The 16,138-nt window shown below is 56.9% G+C and overlaps 1 protein-coding gene across 2 annotated transcripts in view; it reads right to left on the bottom strand.

The window, feature by feature from the left end:
- LTBP3 (latent transforming growth factor beta binding protein 3) overlaps nucleotides 1-12,210 on the bottom strand; it is a 31,160-nt gene extending 18,950 nt beyond the window's left edge. The window contains exons 1-4 of one of the 2 annotated variants that reach the window (XM_044448515.1): nucleotides 12,051-12,210; nucleotides 3,972-4,274; nucleotides 3,664-3,878; nucleotides 2,030-2,135 (exon numbers count right to left, since the gene is read on the bottom strand). In XM_044448515.1, coding sequence (XP_044304450.1) covers nucleotides 2,030-2,135; nucleotides 3,664-3,878; nucleotides 3,972-4,274; nucleotides 12,051-12,114 — 688 coding nt within the window. In that variant the 5' untranslated portion in view covers nucleotides 12,115-12,210. The remainder of the gene's footprint in view (nucleotides 1-2,029; nucleotides 2,136-3,663; nucleotides 3,879-3,971; nucleotides 4,275-12,050) is intronic. The other variant, XM_044448514.1, reaches the window with a different exon arrangement.
- Nucleotides 12,211-16,138: the final 3,928 nt, after the last annotated feature.

The raw sequence follows: 16,138 nt of genomic DNA, 5'->3' as shown, positions 1-16,138 counted from the left end.
TAGCCCCTATTTCAGGGATCTTCCAATAGCTCCAGAAAAAGCGTGTCACACTCGGGAATAAATTATAAAGAAACTGGGAATAAATGCTGGTAATCTGGGTGTACCTATGCAGAGAAGGACTTCTGCATCAGATGTACAATGTAATTTCCATTACAATTAGGGCTGGAGAGCAGTAGATCAAATATTATTTATGGAGTGGGACAGGAATGTCATTTTAGGAGGAGGAGAAGGCGATCTTCAGCCACCCTCCCCCAAGATGACCTGATCTAATGCGCTCGCTGTGTGCTTTCCCACCAGCATGCAACTTGGCTCACTTACTGGAGCTGCTGAAGAAATGACGGCTTGTGACCTGGCAAGCAGAAGCTTCCTATGTTTCTACTAAAATCAAGCTTTGCTTCAGAACCATGAGGGCCAGAATCATGATTTATTTTAGGGGCAAGCTCCCAGCTCGCTGTTTGAATAAATCCTTTGCCCAGATGAAGGTCCCCGGATTCAGCAGCATCTTCAGGTCGAGATGGGAGAAGGGCGCACGGTTTGGATTGCGCATTTTGCTCCACTAAGCCAAGAGCAAGATGCACGCACATCTGGAGGATCCCCTGAGACACACACGGGAAGAGCCCCCTGGAAATGTGATTCTGTGGGTCACAATGGCCTGTGGGGGCTGCAAAGGCCCCCTTCAAGTTGCCGTGGGGCCTGAGGCGGGCGGATTCGGCTGGAGGGGCGCCACGCCGGTTTTCCGGGCTCGGCCGCTCCAGCACGAGGCGGCAACATGTTCGGGAGGGCCAGCGATGACGAGAGGAAACTGTCGCCCGCCTCCCCCCTCGCTGCTGTTGTGGGGATCACGCACCACATGCCTGCAGAAGGCGGGGGTCAGGGGGAGGCCGGGGGCGACGGCCGAGCCAGGCAGCCCCCCGCAGGCCAGCGAGGTGGCGAAGGCCGGCCGGCCAGCCGCCTGGGGCTGGGAGGGGAAGCAAGGAGGCCAAGAACATTCCAGGCCTGGCCCCTCGCCCGGCGGTCCTGCGGAGTGGAAAAACTATTACGCCGGGGCCTGCGGGGAGGCGGAGCGGGGAGGGAGAGTCGGTCCCTGCCCCACATCGGCTCTGCAAAGCCGGGCACGGCCGGGCCGATGCAGATGGTCCTTTCTCGAACGGGCTCCCCTTCCTGGCCAGGGTTCCCTCCGTTGCTGCTCCCCACACTCCTGCCTGGCAGGAATTCAACAGGTGCAGCTTTTTTCCTGGCTTGGAAGATGCTGGAATGGGGAAGCTCTTGAGCTGAAGCTGCACCCCGGCTGCCCTTGGCCAGCTCTGCTCCACCGAGCTTTTCCAACTGAGCTCCTGCACCCTCCTGATAGGCTGGACTACAGCTCCCATGATCCCTACCCCATGCTGGTGGGGCGTGATGGGAGTGGCAGAGCAACCTCTCTAGAAAGGGCATAATCCCAGACCAGAGGGCCCAGTACAGCCTTCTGCGGGGGGCACTCCAGGCCCCCAGCGCCCCCCAAGTGACCATGCCCCCTTTCCCTTGAACCCGGCCCCGGCCCCTCTCTCCCAGCCACCCGCATCCCCCCACTTCTGTGCGGTTTTCCCGATTCTCCGAGACAAACATTCCTCTCCGAGGCTGAACTAGAGGCAGGCAGGTTTTGCATCTCGGCCCCGCCCCTTCCCCTTTGGCTCCGCCCCTTCCCCTTTGGTCCCGCCCACCACTGGGATGCAGCCCCCGAGCCGAAAGAGCTTCCCCATTACAGTCGCAACCAAATGCCCCCAGATTGTGCCAGACTACTACATCCACCATCCCCAGCCAGTGCCCTGCTAAGCTGAGGAAGATGGGCCGTGTAGTCCAGCACATCTGGGGGCTCTCAGCTTGGAGTAGGATGTTTCTCCAATCGGGTGCCCTCCAGGTTTTTGGACAACCATTCCCAGCATGGCTGGCCCTTAGCTGTGCTGGCTGGGAATGATGGGCTTTGAAATCCAGCACCTCTCCCAGGCAGCAGCTGGGACGGCCCCTCTGGGGGTGCAAAGGAGCGACTTACACTGTAGGTGGGGGCATTTGTGGCACTTGTTCTGCCCCCAGGAGGTGCCGATGCTGCCGCAGCAGTCTTCCTGCTTGGTGAGGCCTGGAAGGGGGTTGCTTCCACACTGCATCCCCGGGAGAAGCGGCAAAGACAGAGAAAACAGACAGTATTTCACACGTTCCCCTCTCCACCCATTTCTCTTCCTGTTACAGCTGAGCCTTACATCTGCCTTACATCTCCACACCAAGCATGGGGGGGAAAAAAAACACCCCAAAGAGAGGCTGGTTTCAATTTTGTATTTCAAGTTGCTAGTTCTCATTGATGGAATGGGAGTGTGCAGATCGCCATCATTTAAAATGCATACTGCCACTTTTAGTGAGTGAAAAAACTGAGCTGGGCATCTTACAATTTGCCCATGTCCAACCCCCATCTATCCAAAAATGCAGCTAGCTCTCCTGTACTACTTTAAAAAATCCATCCATCGCCAATGCAGGGTTGGACTGAAGGTGCATTTAGCCCCTTGCTCTCTTGCCAGCCAAACAGAGGGCAATATCCGCCCCTTTCTCTCTCTCCAACATCTATGAATCAGGTAGACTGGTCCTGAAAGTGGAGGCTCCATTTAATTCACATGGCTACAGGGGCACCCAGCCTTTTTGGATCGGTGGGCACTAAATGACTGCCGCAGGTGGTCCCGACCCATTTTCCAAACGGCCACCAGACACAGCAAGTCATTTCCCAGAAGGCAAACCAACGAGGCTGAATAAAAAGGAGTACAGACTCCAACCTGAGCATTTCAGAAAAAAAGCTGGCCAGCCACTCCTTGCACGTAGAGTTTGTTTCTGCCTAAACTTGCACGGAATTGCACCGAAGAAATGAAATATGGGGCAGAAGGAATCCAAATAAGGAGAGCCCCGGAAGGCAAGACTGACTTTGCAGCGTGGCTGCATCAGCAAAAAGCAAGAACAACACAACGTAGATTAAGAAACTAAGCCAAAACTGGGCAGGCCAGCATCCTGGCAGTGCCATGTAAGGGGTCTGCACGGACACCGTTACCCATGGCTCCCACGTTGCACAGACCAGCAGGGAACAAGTCGTACAGCTCCCAAAATTCTCCGGCCAGCCGGGAGCTGCAGAGCTGTTTCGGTCTGCTAAAGTTGACCTTGCTCTGTGTTTATTATGCATCAAGTTTAGACTATTCCACTGTAATCTTGGATGCATTGTTGCTTCTAGCCGCTTTTTTCCCTTATCTGAATTTAATGATCTCTTTGCTAGCACACAACGTTTTTCAAATCATCCTCATTTGGCTATGTGGATGTTAACTCCAGAAAGACAGCACGGCAAAAGGAAAAAAGGCATGTTTCCCCGCAGGGAGCCAGCGGCTTCCTGCTGTCGGACTGCCGTTCCCATCATCCCCGACCACCAGCCAATGCAAGCTGGGGCTGCCCAGAATTGCGGTCGGCAAGGATCGGGGGACCGCACCTTCCCAGGCCTGACCGGCCCGGCTCTGCTTTCTTCAGCATCAGAAAAAAGCCCGGCTTTTTGTCTGATCCCTCGATTTTTTGGCTGCCCCTTCTTCCCCCGGTCCCGCCCGCAACCGCAGCGACCACGTCCGCCCCGAGGCCGCCCGCCCGCTCGCCCGCTCGCTCACTCACCGACTGCTTGGGCATCGTCTCCTGGAAGCAGCGCCCCAGCGGCTTCTGGGTGGGGGGCCTGGTGAAGGCCGGCTTGGGGGCCGGGTGCGGAATCAGGTGCTGCTGGCTGCCCGGCCCGCCCCCCTCGGAGCTGAGGCTGTCTATCCGGTGCACCTGCACGGAGGCGTCGGGCGGGTGATGCACCCGCACGTTGACCAGCGGCTGGTGCACCTGAACTGGGGGGCGGGAGAGGCGAGATGGGGCCCTGCATCCAGGTGGGCCGCCGGGGCCCGGCGCCCGCCCGGCCCCCCGCGGAGCCCTCCCGGTACCTTCGGAGGAGTGCTGTCCCGGCCCGAGGGGCACCACGAAGGTGGAGTGGCTGACGGTGCCTTTGGAGCCGGGCCCGGAGGGCGCGTCGCCGTGGCCGTCCGAGATGAGCTGGACCGCGTAGATGGCGTGCTTGGTGGAGCCCGTCTCCACGGGCAGCTCCTCGCCCGGGCCCCGCGCCTGCTGGGCGAGGCCGTGGCGCCCGGCCGGCATCTGGCAGAAGCGCCCGGTGAACTCCGGCGGACACAGGCAGTGGTTCCCGGACGTGCACTGCCCGCCGTTCATGCAGGGCAGCGGGCAAACCACTGGAGTGGTGGGGCAGCAGAGATGGAGGGAGAGAGACCGAGACACGTTAACTTCAGGGGGGCTGGGGGCGCCCTGCCCCCAGCCTCCACATCCCCCCTTCGGCGGTGCCCGAGCACGGCTCTGTCGCCAAGGGCAGCTGGAGGCTGCCACCCGTGGTTCTGGCCTACAGCCCCCGCTCCTTCCCCGCTGGCTGCGCCGGTTACGCCTCGAGGCCTCGCCATCCACGCCTGCCCACCGGACGCACGTCTCGGCTCTGCGTGAGCTGGCTGTGCTCCTTCACAGCAGTGGCGGTAAGGCTCTTCTCACATGCTCAGTGCTCCCCGTGACTTCAAGCCCTATCCCTCCGGGTTTCTGGGGACGATGCTTAACTCACAGTCCAGCTTTCTGGCATTCCACCAAAAGAGGAGCGAATGGGGAAGCCAGATCCCGGCCAAGCAGAACTTCCCTTCGCCTGCACGGGACACCAGTCGGGACCAGGTAGCAGGTGAGGGGAAAGGCCCTCCTTTGCCCAAGACCCCGAAAGGCTTCGCTCTGGGATAAGGCCAGTCATACAGGGAGGAACACTTTCTGGAAAATTCAGCTGCACTTTATTTTTGCCAGAAACATTTTCCATTTCCTCAGTTCATCAGGAACCATCAATGGGAAGCTGTCCTTTGTATTTTTCAAGTTGTGCTCCCCAACAACGGAGTGGGAAAACACCTATAGAACAGACACGAAGCTTTTGGACAAGGTTCTAGTCCTCATTGGCCTGGGAGCAGATCAGATTACTTTGAGCCACCCACTAACTCTTATGCTAACTTGCCTCACAGAGTTGTGAGGATACGGCAGAAAGGAGGATTAATAACACCCATCTGGTTGCTTAGAAAAGGAAAGAGGATATACATGTAATACTTAACACATTCATGTGTTAAGTATTAAATGTATTAATATCTGTTAATACTAAATACATTTATGTCCCTGTGCAGAATAACATTAATAGGCAGTGATAGAAAAATCGAAATTGCCAGAACAAGTTTAGAGGATGGAATTAACTCTGTGAGTTAGTCAGCCCTTCCAGCATAAAATGTATCATTGTCAACACTTTTAACAACTTTGTGTATATTTTCGCCTTAAGTTGAAACACTATAAAGGAAATATATGTTGTTATGGTTACATTTTACAAGTATTCCAGTAAAAATGTCTAGAGAAAGTCAAACAAATCCCATTAAGCATGCTGGAATTTCCCAACCCGCAAAATAATTCAGGTCAAATATTAGGACAAAAATAAATAAATAAATAAAATTAAACAGAGGACCTACTTAAGAAAAAGTTTTGTTGTTTACTAGGAACAAGTGAAAGGATCAAGTTGAATTAGATCACTTTCTAGGTGAAGGGAATATTTTCCTAGCATGTTTTTATGTTCCAACCTGGAGACTTCAAGCATTAGGTCCACCAAGTGTGGAACCAACAAGCTTGCAGAGGCTGTAAAATCGCACAACTTCGAAGAATTTTCTTTTGTTCCAGCTGCACAAGTGCCTGTGGGGGCGTTCATTTCAGAAACACGCCCGAACGCGGAGGAAAAGCTTCTGGATAAACAGAGCCGCTCAGAAAAAAACCGACTTTCTGTCCAAGTGTGAGAAGAGAGGTCTCATTTAGGCCAACACAACACGGCACTGCTTTGAAAACCGGAGCCCTGAGTCAGCATCCAGGAGGCTGGCAAATCCCCCCCCCCGCGCCCCCCGGGACACACATGCCCCCGCAGCAGCCGCCACATCCATCAGCCACAGTCCCACGAGCTCTTCTAGCTCAGATGCCTCCATTCACAAAAAACACAAACAAAGAAACCCAAATACAAACAGGGCACAGAGCCCAGCTATGCAAGGAGCGATCCGATCCGGCGAGGAAAAGCTGGTTGGTGCTTTTCGGTTTTGTTTTGTCTGAGTTCCCTCAGGAGGGATGTGCAGAAATTCCTTTGCTGCCTTAGCCCAGGACAGAAACCCGCCTCGCATATTTTTGTGTTCTGCAGGCTGGAGCAAGAAAGATCCCAGCCATCTGGGTAGGTGTGGGGAACCTCACCGACCCGGGGGTCAGATCTGGCCTTTTCCGGATTCGCCAGGTGGCCACGACCGCCGGATGTGGCCCTTCCTTCCAGGCACCATGTAGAGAATTTTCAGTGTTTTCTCCCATGTGCACAGTCCAAAATGTCTCTCCTAAGAGCTTTAAGCTGCAGTCACAGAAAGCCAGTGTGATTCAGACGTGAAATGAGAATTCTGCACCCCGTTCAGCTACGAAGGTCCCTGGGTGACGTTTGCCTACTCACTGACTCTCAGCCTATCCAACCTCGCAGAGTTGTTGTTGTGAGGATAATATGGAGGATTAACTAACCCCCCTTGGGGTTGTTGCAGAAGAAAGGCAAGGCAGAAACAGAACAAGCAAAAATGCTGCTTGGTTTTGCATTCTTCCCTCACTGGCATCTTCAGTTAGTCCACTGAGCAGCCCATCCCAAGAGATCATGTCCGGGGACAGAAAACCTGACAGCATCTCTGTTTCCGCAGGACTGTCTGGAGCACAGGAATTAAAGGAATCAATTAAAATGACCCCAAGAACATCAGAGCGCAGGGTGGCCCTTGGCCAGGCAAGAGGGCAAACACGCCCCGCTCAAGCCCTGTGCCCAGCGCCTTGGGGGGAAGGCACTCAGACATGACTCAGAAGCTGAATCATCTGCCGAGCCAAGACAGATGCGCCACGATCCGGGAGAGGCCGGCAGGTGCATACCTGCATCTCCCGGAAAGCAAGGGGGGCTTGTGAGGGGGACTCCGGAGTGGGAGTTTTCTCAAGCGAAGAGAGGAGGGGATTATACTGCTCCGATGGGCAGGATGTGGCCCTAAATATGGGGGGAGTGGGAGGAGATTCCCCCCTTTGCTGTTCCCTTTGGAGCACTCTGGGAATTGAGTCTGTGGGACTTGTTTTCTCAGCGATAAATCCCCGCAAACATGAGACGGCCGCCTCCAAAACAAACCCCCGTGACTCACTGCTGCAGCGACGCACTGGGGCTGGCACCACAATCGGAGCCTATCACCAAACCAGAGAGGCTTGGAGTGCCACGCACAAGGGACCCGAGAGCCGCACGGGGAACGCGGGAAGTTGTGTGGTGGGTGGGAGGGAGTGTCAGTCTAAACATGCATGGGGGGGGGCTTGAAGGTCAGTATGAGGGTTCCCTGGGCATGACCCTCTGGCCCAGGAATGCGGCCCCCGGGGACTTCTGCAAAATGAATTGTGGCCCCCGGACTGAAAGAGGTTCCGTGCCCTTGATCTCCGGGACTGGCAGACTCTGCAAGGCTCTGACAGACGCCGTTCCCAGGTACTGAACCTGGGGGGCATTTGGGGACAGTGAAGGGGCTTCCCCTCAAGTTTTGTCAGTGTTTTCTAGAAAGAGCAGGGCTGGTGATCAAGGGAGCCTCCAGCCCACCCCCCCCAGGCCTGGCAACTCTGCCCTCCCAGAAGTATGCGCCTTGAAAAGCACTCTGCACGTGCTCAGGAGCAAGAGCTCCAGGAGTGGGGAAGGAGGCCAAGATCACAAGAAGCCCCAGATCCTCCAATCTCTTTGTTCTCCACGGCAAGGCTACAGGAGGAAACAAGACAAGATTCCCCTGAGAAACACAAGGCCAAGCCTGGCCAGACAGCCAAGCGATCCCGATCCCGGCTCTTCCCCGCCCAAACTCTGCTTTGCGGCTGAACAGGGAAAGGAAACACATCAGCTGGCTGCACCGCCAAAGAAGAGCCAAACCAGAAAAACAACCAAGATAGATGAGTAACATCCATATTCAACATATTTCCCCAAAATGCCACCAAAGGGCCAAACAAACATTTATGGCACTATCCAAGTGCATTTTGGACAGAGAAAGTCCTACAACTCATGGTTCCTCCCAAAAAAATTCTTTTCTGTCTAAACACAGATAGAATTGTGTTCTTAAAACCACAAAAGCTTCACAAATAAAAGAGAGTATTTATGATAAGCGATGGGTAGGGAATTATAACAAGAAAAATGTAGATTCACCCTCATGTTTCTGAATAGGTTCAGATTGCCATTACAAGTCTTTTGATGTATAGGCAGTTATGTAAGGAGTCAATTTTTCCAGTGCTTTGTTTTCCTGAAATCTTTTTTTCCCCTCTCCATTTCAGCAGCTCACCAGGAGCATCAAACCTTTGCTGGCTGCAAATACGGTATTAGGCAAGCTCTGCCGTTTCGGGGCTGTAACACTTAATTTTGCAGCTGCTGAAACGTGGCATCACATTTGGGGACAGAATTCGTAGGTCTAATCTCAGGCAACCTACAACACAAGGTTGATACAACGTGCGCACCTAGTTTGACACGACATGAAAGTCCCTAAATAAATGGGGGGACTGTATTGCCGTCCAAACCAACCCCCCCCCCCCCCCGCTTGGTGTGACAAACACCACAAAGATGTTGTGCGATACTGGAATCCTAAGCAGCAGGGATGGGTTTACGGCAACTAAAAGCTGCATCCAAGATCGAGAGAGGGTTGGCATTAACCAGAATGGAAAGTGCTTCAGACTGGCCCATTTCGCTGGGTTTCTAAACCGAGTGGCAGTGTCTCACCTGAGTTTCAGGTAAGATATTTGAGGGAAAAGGGCAGGCTATCAATCAAAATAAATAAATGAAAAATAAAAAATATTTCCCAGCCTTACCGAGACACACATGGATAGAACCCAGCACTTTCATCAATGTTCCATTAAGATCTCAAAAGCTCCATAACATTTTTTTAAATGTCGAGACAGGGTTATCTTAGAAGGAGGTGGTCCGAGATAAGGCAGTCCCACCTCGGAATTTAGACCTCTCAGGGGCTGGGGACGGCTGGGATTGAGCGAGATGAGGGCACCCAGGACAGAACGCCGTCAAGCGGGGAGAGGCGAGGGTTTTTCCTCATGCCGCCACAGCATGTCAGCCGCCAGCCTCCTTCCTCAGCTGCAGATTCAACAAACATTGTGGGTTTGGGAGCGGCGGGTATCTTGAACTTTTGTGTGAGGAAAACAAAACTCTGGAGAGGCAGGCGACGCAGAAAGAAAACACCAAATCTAACATGGGCTGGAGGGAGAGTGTGGAAGGGGAGCCTGTATCCCCCTTTCTGGCCTGGATCCAAAAAGGGACTGGAAGGATTCGGGCTCTTGGCTCTCTGCACGTTCCCAGAGGCTCCACCTCCACCTCTCTCCTGCTCTTGGCCGGCAGGACGAGTTTCCAAGCCAAGGTTCCACCTCTGGATTCCATTAGCTGGAAGGACATTAAGCGCTACCCCGCATTCCTGTACGCAGACTAGCCAAGGAAGCGTTTCCATGGCACCCCCTCTTTTCACCCTGAGCCACCAGGCGATTCAAACTGGGGCACTGGATGGCTGGAAAGGCCACGGAAAGCAGAGCGGCTCTCCCCACACCACCAGCCTCTCCAGACACAACTGCGGCTGCTGGATTCAAAAGGGACATTTCAATATTTTCCAGTGGTGTTTTCCTTGAAAGCTGAAAGAGACGGAGTGTCTTCCAGGACTGAAACCCGTGTGCCACAGCCCCCCTTTTAATCTTATTTTCTATTTGGCGATGGGTGGCAATTGCAAAGAAACTGAATGCGTGTTGTCTGGTCGCCTCGTCTAACAGTCTTTAAGAGAGCCAAGTTGCTTGTTTATGACGGGGGGGGGGGGTGTGGAACCAATTCTGCCAGGCGGCCAAATTCAGTTTTGGAGAAACTCCCTGGTCCACCTCCCAGAGGTGGGCGGAGTCTCGGGCAAACAGGGCGGGGCCAGAGACACCCGAAGATGCTGGAGCTGGGAAGGACCTTCTGCCAGGGATTACGCCTCAGGAAAAGGCTTTCAACCTGCCCAAAGCAAAGAAACCACTAAATGATTGCTGGTTTGGGGCAGGACGACCAGGGGAAGAGAAGGTGGCCTCTCCGGAAGCCCCGAGGGCAAGCTGGGGATGCCAGGAGGGCCGGCTGCTGCGGCCACTAGGTCTGAGGGATCCGCCTTTAATACAAACACCGCAAGAGGCCGCTTCTCTTTTCAGAGGACGAATTGGAACGGAGCTGGGGACCTGTCGCAGAGCTGCGAGTCCTCTCCTGGCTGAAAGTCTCCCGCTTCAGCCTCCCTCGCGCACTGGCCCACCTTCCTGCTCCTTTTCGGTCCTGGACAAAGTGACAGAACTCTGTGTAGCTTGGCGGCTTACAGTCCTACCTCCGTGGCCCAGCAAAAGGGGTCATCTGAGCCCCCCGGCTCAACTCCAAAAGAAGGGCACCGCACCTCACAACTCAGACCTGGAAAGAGGAGCACCGCAGCGCTCAATGTCATTGCAGGCCGCTCCCCGCCCTAGAAGAGGCGAGGGGGCTCCGGTGATCTCCCGCTTCCACAAAGCAACTTTCCAGGTCCCTCTTGGCTCCGGTCTATCCCAGCAAACGCCCTTGCAGCCTCTGCGTGTTTGTCTCCGTGAGGCCACGCAGATCTCTGTGTGTGTTTGCTTGGCAGACGGATCTGAGCTCAGCTGCCACAAGCCGGAGGCCGTCGGGCCCCCAAGAGACGGACCAGGGCATGAGGTAAGGTTTTCCAGCAGCCAAAAGCAGTTGAGGGAAGAACGGAAAGGGGCTGGGAGCGAATGGAGAGAAGGGGAGTGGGGGAGAGGTGGGGGGGAGAGAAAGAGAGCGGAGGGGGAGAGGAACACTGGCCATGAGTCTGCACCCACAAATGCACGTGTTATGTGAAAACAGCATCCAAAATTGTGTCCTTGAGAGGGAAAGGCCCAAGGCTTCCACTTCCCCAAGCAAACACACAAGTGGTACAGTCCTCCCTCTGAAACTGAAGCATGATTCACTCTCCCCCGAGTTCCTGCAGATGAGGATTCACTTTGACCAATTCAGCGCTCAAGACTCAGGTTCTCACACTCGGATGCCCCCCATACACAAAGGTTTAAGGTTAGGGTCAAGACCTCAGGGCATGCAAACTTCTGATGGAAGCCAGGCAGCATCTGGGGAAACTGAGGTGCCAGCCTGCGCCAGCCCCCACCTTGGGGCCTTCTGGATGGGTTGGGTGGCAACTCCCAGCACCATAAGCAGCACTGAGCAGAGGCGACCCCCAAAATCACCTGCAAGCCAAGTTAAGTTCCACTGCCCCTTCGCAAAGCCGGAACACCGCCCATCCCGCCAAAATTACAGCACGCCTCCTCTGATCTGTTGTCCTCCAGGACTACAACCTCCATGCCTCCTGGACACGGCTCCCATCACTCCCTGTCTCTGGCTCTGTTCACCCCGCGGGGAGAGCCAGAGTCACACCACAGCATGTCACGTTACGGAAGGCCGGATCCGAGCACAGGAGGAGCGGCTGGCCAGGGGGGACCCCCAGATCCACGTCGGAGCCCCCGCGGCTCAAGGCAGCTCCCCCGGGCCCCTCCCTGCTGCCAACTTGCCCAGGCACCGAGCTCGGCGCAGGACCTGCTCCTCGTGGCCCCGCGCAGAGCCTCCGGCCTGGTGGCCCCACTGCGGAGGAACTCCCGCCTCCGGAGGGCACGCGGGCAGGGAGGCGGGCCGGGCTGCTTCCCGCACCTGCCGGAGACCGACCCGACCGCGCTGCGGAGGGGCCTCCCGGCGGCCAGGCACGGCTTCCCGGCCCTCCCGCATCCAAAGCGCAGCTGGCTGCTTTAACCCTCTCGCGGCTAGCCACTCTGCAACCGCCCGGCTTGGAGAGGGGCCGAAGAGCGGCCACCCCAGAGGCGCCCCCCGCCCCGCCGCCGCGCCTGCTCACCCACGCGGAAGCCGGAGCCCGTGAGCGTGTCCATGGAGTGCCCGTTCTCGCCGATGAGCGTCATGTTGCTGCCGGGCTTGCAGCTGTCGCGGCACTGCCCCTTCTGGCACGTCCGCTTGCAAATGAGGGGCGCGAAGACCACCTTGAAGCGCTCCCGCGCCAGCGCCGTGCGCTCCGACGGGCCCGCCGCAGCGGCGGCGGAGGAGGAGGAGGCGGCGGCGGCAGCAGCGGCGGCGGCGGCGGACGAGGCCGCCGGGGAGGAGGAACCGGGCCAGCCCAGCGCCGCCAGCAGCAGCAGTAGCAGCAGCAGCAGCAGCCGCCGCCGCGGCCCGGCCGGTGCCCCCGGGGGCATCTTGGCATCCCGCGCGCGAGGCCCGAGCAGCCGCCGCGCCGCGCGCCTCTCCGCCCCGACGGGGCGCACCGCGGGAGGGTTGCGCGCAAGGCGGCGAGGGAGGAGCGAGCGCGGGACGCGCGCCCCTGCCAGGCTGGAGCCGCCGCCCGCCCGCCCGCCGAGCGCGCAGCCAATCTCCGCCCGCCGGCAGGAATCCGGGAGCGCCTCCAAGGGACGCGCGGCGGCGGCGGCGGCGGAAGGGAGCGAGCGGGGGCGGCCCGGGCCGGGAGAGGGGCGCGGGCGCGGGCAGCCGGGCCAACGGGGCGCGGCCGGGACCGATCGCGGACAGGGGGGAGGAGGAGGAGGAGGAGGAAGGGCCGGAGACGGGGCGGACGAGCCGGAGCCGCGCGCCGGTCGGTCCTTCCTCCGCGCCCCCGCTCTGCGCCCGTGCCAGCCGCCCCCCTCCAGATGTGCCGGACTACAACTCCCGGCGTGCCCCGGCTAGCCGCCTTCCCCAAGCCGGCGCCCGCCGGGCTGCCGGGGCCACAACTCGGGCGCGGGCGTCCCAGCCCGAGGGCTGAGCTCCCCGCCGGGCCTGGTGCAGAAGCAGCCACGGCAGAGCCTCCTCGCCGCGGCCGCGCGGAACGCGGGTCCTGCAGGGCTTCCAGCGTGCCCGACTGCGCTGGCTGGGGAGCATGGGCCAGGTTCTCCACCAGCCCCGCTCTCCCTGCACACTCGGCTTCGTTCTGGTGCCGTCCAGCCAGGCCCGGAGTCGGCAGCACCTGCCCATGGCCTCCGAGGACACGTGGATCCAGGAGATGAGCCCAACGGGCAGTGCCAGGCCAGCTTGTGGGGGGCGAGCAAGCCTCCCCCCAGGGGCCCCCACTTCCCCTTCTCCCTGTCCTGGCCAGTGGCCGCAGCACCTCTGCCCCACCACTGCTTGGGCCACAGCACGGGGCAAATGAGGGGGTGGCTCTTGCCCCCCGGAGCGCTTGACTGCGGGGCAGTGCCCAAATATTTCAAACCAAGAAATACAAAGAAACATCACCCTGGTGGGGCGCCTACCTCGGATGCCAGCACTGCTGCGCTGGGGACGGCGGGGGAGCAGACCGAGGCGCCGGGACCCGAGGCCAGACAGTCCACGTCCAGTTGCAGGTTCCGTAGCGAGTCAAGTCGTAGCAACGGAGCCGGCCAAGCGCAGGAACCAGAAGCATCGGGGCAAGACCCAGGGAGTCCTGGCCATGTGCAGGGCCTTGAACCTGCCGGCGGGACAGAGGAGCATGAAACACGGCGGGGGGCAGGCAGAGACCGGTTTCACCAAAGCCAGGCCTGGAGCCGAGAGCCGCCCTTACGTAGCTCTTCCGGGGCTCCCGCTGGGTACTCATCGCGCGGCCAGGTGCTCCCGCAGGCTTGGGACCAGTCCTGCAAATAGTGATAGTTGCTCACGCAGAACCCCCGAGCAGCCCGGGTCTGGCAGCTGTCGTGCAAGCCACCTGGTGTGCAAGCCCCTGCGTAGCCCCTCTTCCCAATATCTGTGACCTTTTCAGCCTCACAAGTGGCCTTCCTTGCATGCACCCCCCTGTGCCTGACATGGCCCCCCGGAATAGCTATGAGATGCCCCCTCAATCACTTCCTTCAATCCTTCCCCTTAAGACGCACCTCTCCTGTGAACTCTTGGGTTCATCCTCCAGGTTCCCCAACCATCACCCAGATGAAGCAACCCCATATCGCTTCCCTGTTGTCCCATGCCCCCAGTTCCCTCCCCGTTCTTCCGCCACTTCCCCTCTTGTGAACTTCAAATTGTATGCTCCTTGGGGCAGGGACTTGTCCACTTCTCTGCTGTGACATACTGGGGCGGTGTGCTTAATAAACCACAATTGACGGACACCTTATGCAAATGAGCCTGGAAAAGATAAACCATCACAGCAAATTTCCTAAGTACAATCTCTGGGGAAGCGACCAAAGACACTTCAAAATCCAGAGCTGGCATCAAACGGCAGTTAATGTTGATCATTCCCAGAATGAAGCACACGTCTTTGGGTTGCTTATAGTCTCTTAAAATTCAAGGAACCCGGTAAGAAACACCTGCTGAGGTTCTGAAAACATTATAACGATACCTGGGCAGTAAGTTCAGAATAAACATTCAGGTTCTATTCAATTTTAGCCTTGAAATGTTGAACTAATATGCAAGGCAAAGCTTGGCTAACCTTCACAACGGGCTCATCTCCGAGTTTTGCAGTGCAGGTCTCCAAAGAGAAAGTACATGCCTAAAAATTGAGATATAGAAATTGAATGATGTGGTCACATTAATGAAATCACTGTTCCCAAAAGCACTCTGTTCAGACAACGTAACAGGGAAAATATGGACATAGAGGCTCACATGGTTTGAAAATCATGTGCGTTTGGAAAGATGTGTGCGACATCATGTTCAAATGTTTGAACAAACTTCAACAAATCTCAACATTCAGGACAAATTAAACCTGAGATTAGAAAAATGAGAAACCGAGATAACTCTGTGTGTCGCTATTTTTCAATCTCCCCTTTAGTTTTAGGAAGGGAAAACTCCTCCCAAATCACAGGTCGGTTTTATTTGTTTGAGGCTATTTTGGTTCTGGTGAGCTACTGCCAAAGGAATGAAAAATGAAGATAGGAAAGATGAGTGTGGATTCTAGAAATAAGTGGAAGTTGTTTTTCTCAAGGTCCAAAAGTTGCCACTGGCAGTGCGATTGCCGCCCCTCGGCTGAGCTTTTGGTGCGAGGCAATCTTAGTTGCAAATTAATTGCTGAAAGGCAGTCAAAACAACTCCGTAAGGGGTGAATTCCCTACAGGATTGAGCACTGGCCTAGGCTTAGACGACCAGAAGGTAAATCTGATGCAGAAGGCAAACCTGGCACGTCTTGGGGGCGCAAATTCCAGTGATGGAGAGGACTGAAGGCAAAAGGGCGGGGGGGACACGGTGCCGGAAACATTGCAAGAAGCTCCTAAGGTTGAAGCTCCTAAGGTTGAAGTTCAGCATGGTGGAGAATCTTGCAATAGGGACTGACCCTCCAGAAAGGCAGAGGCGGCCAGCTTTTCAGGGGGATGGCTCTTCGTGCCACGGGTCCAAAAGGTTTTTATGATGCAGCTGCGGTTCTGTACCTGGCCACATCCACCACAGGAGCTGCTCCAGCCCTGAGTGTCCCCACAGGGCCCAGACTCAGGTCTTCCTTAACGCGACACAAATTCCCGACAATTCTGCATCCGTGGCCAGACAATGGCTGTGCTCCCATGCTTAAGATTCGGGCTCTCAGGAGTTAATCGCAGACCGCACAGAGGGTGTGTGGGGGGGTGCGGGGGGGTGCGAGCGTGTGCAAGGGGCCCATTGTCTGCCATTGCCAGGAGACCTTGCCGCTTTATGGAGATAGAGGTCGGGGGTCGGAGTGGCGCGTGGCTGTCCTTTTCAGAGACACTCCCTCGCTTTCCTGGGGGAGCAGGGAAGCCCCATGTGCCAGGAGGGTCTGCCGGTCCGCCCTGCCTCCCAGCCCAAGGGACCGAGGGGGGAAGGTCGGGGGGGTCCCGTGTCTGTGCAAAGATCCGAGACCAACTGCGCTGCTCGCACACAATGAGAGGCAGCGGCACACTGGAGAAAGTCGGAGTGGGGGGGACGCAGGCGGGCTGGCGGGCCGGCCGCTCGGCCCCCTACCTGTGTGTGTGTGGGTCGGGGGCGCGGCTTCTTCCCCCCATGTGCAAAAAAGACCTGGGGATAGTTGCTGTAGGC

Source organism: Varanus komodoensis, unplaced genomic scaffold (assembly GCF_004798865.1).
Source record: "Varanus komodoensis strain SLA01 unplaced genomic scaffold, ASM479886v1 scaffold55, whole genome shotgun sequence".
NCBI classification, from domain to species: Eukaryota; Metazoa; Chordata; class Lepidosauria; order Squamata; family Varanidae; genus Varanus; species Varanus komodoensis.
This window is presented reverse-complemented; position numbering and strand designations above follow the sequence as displayed.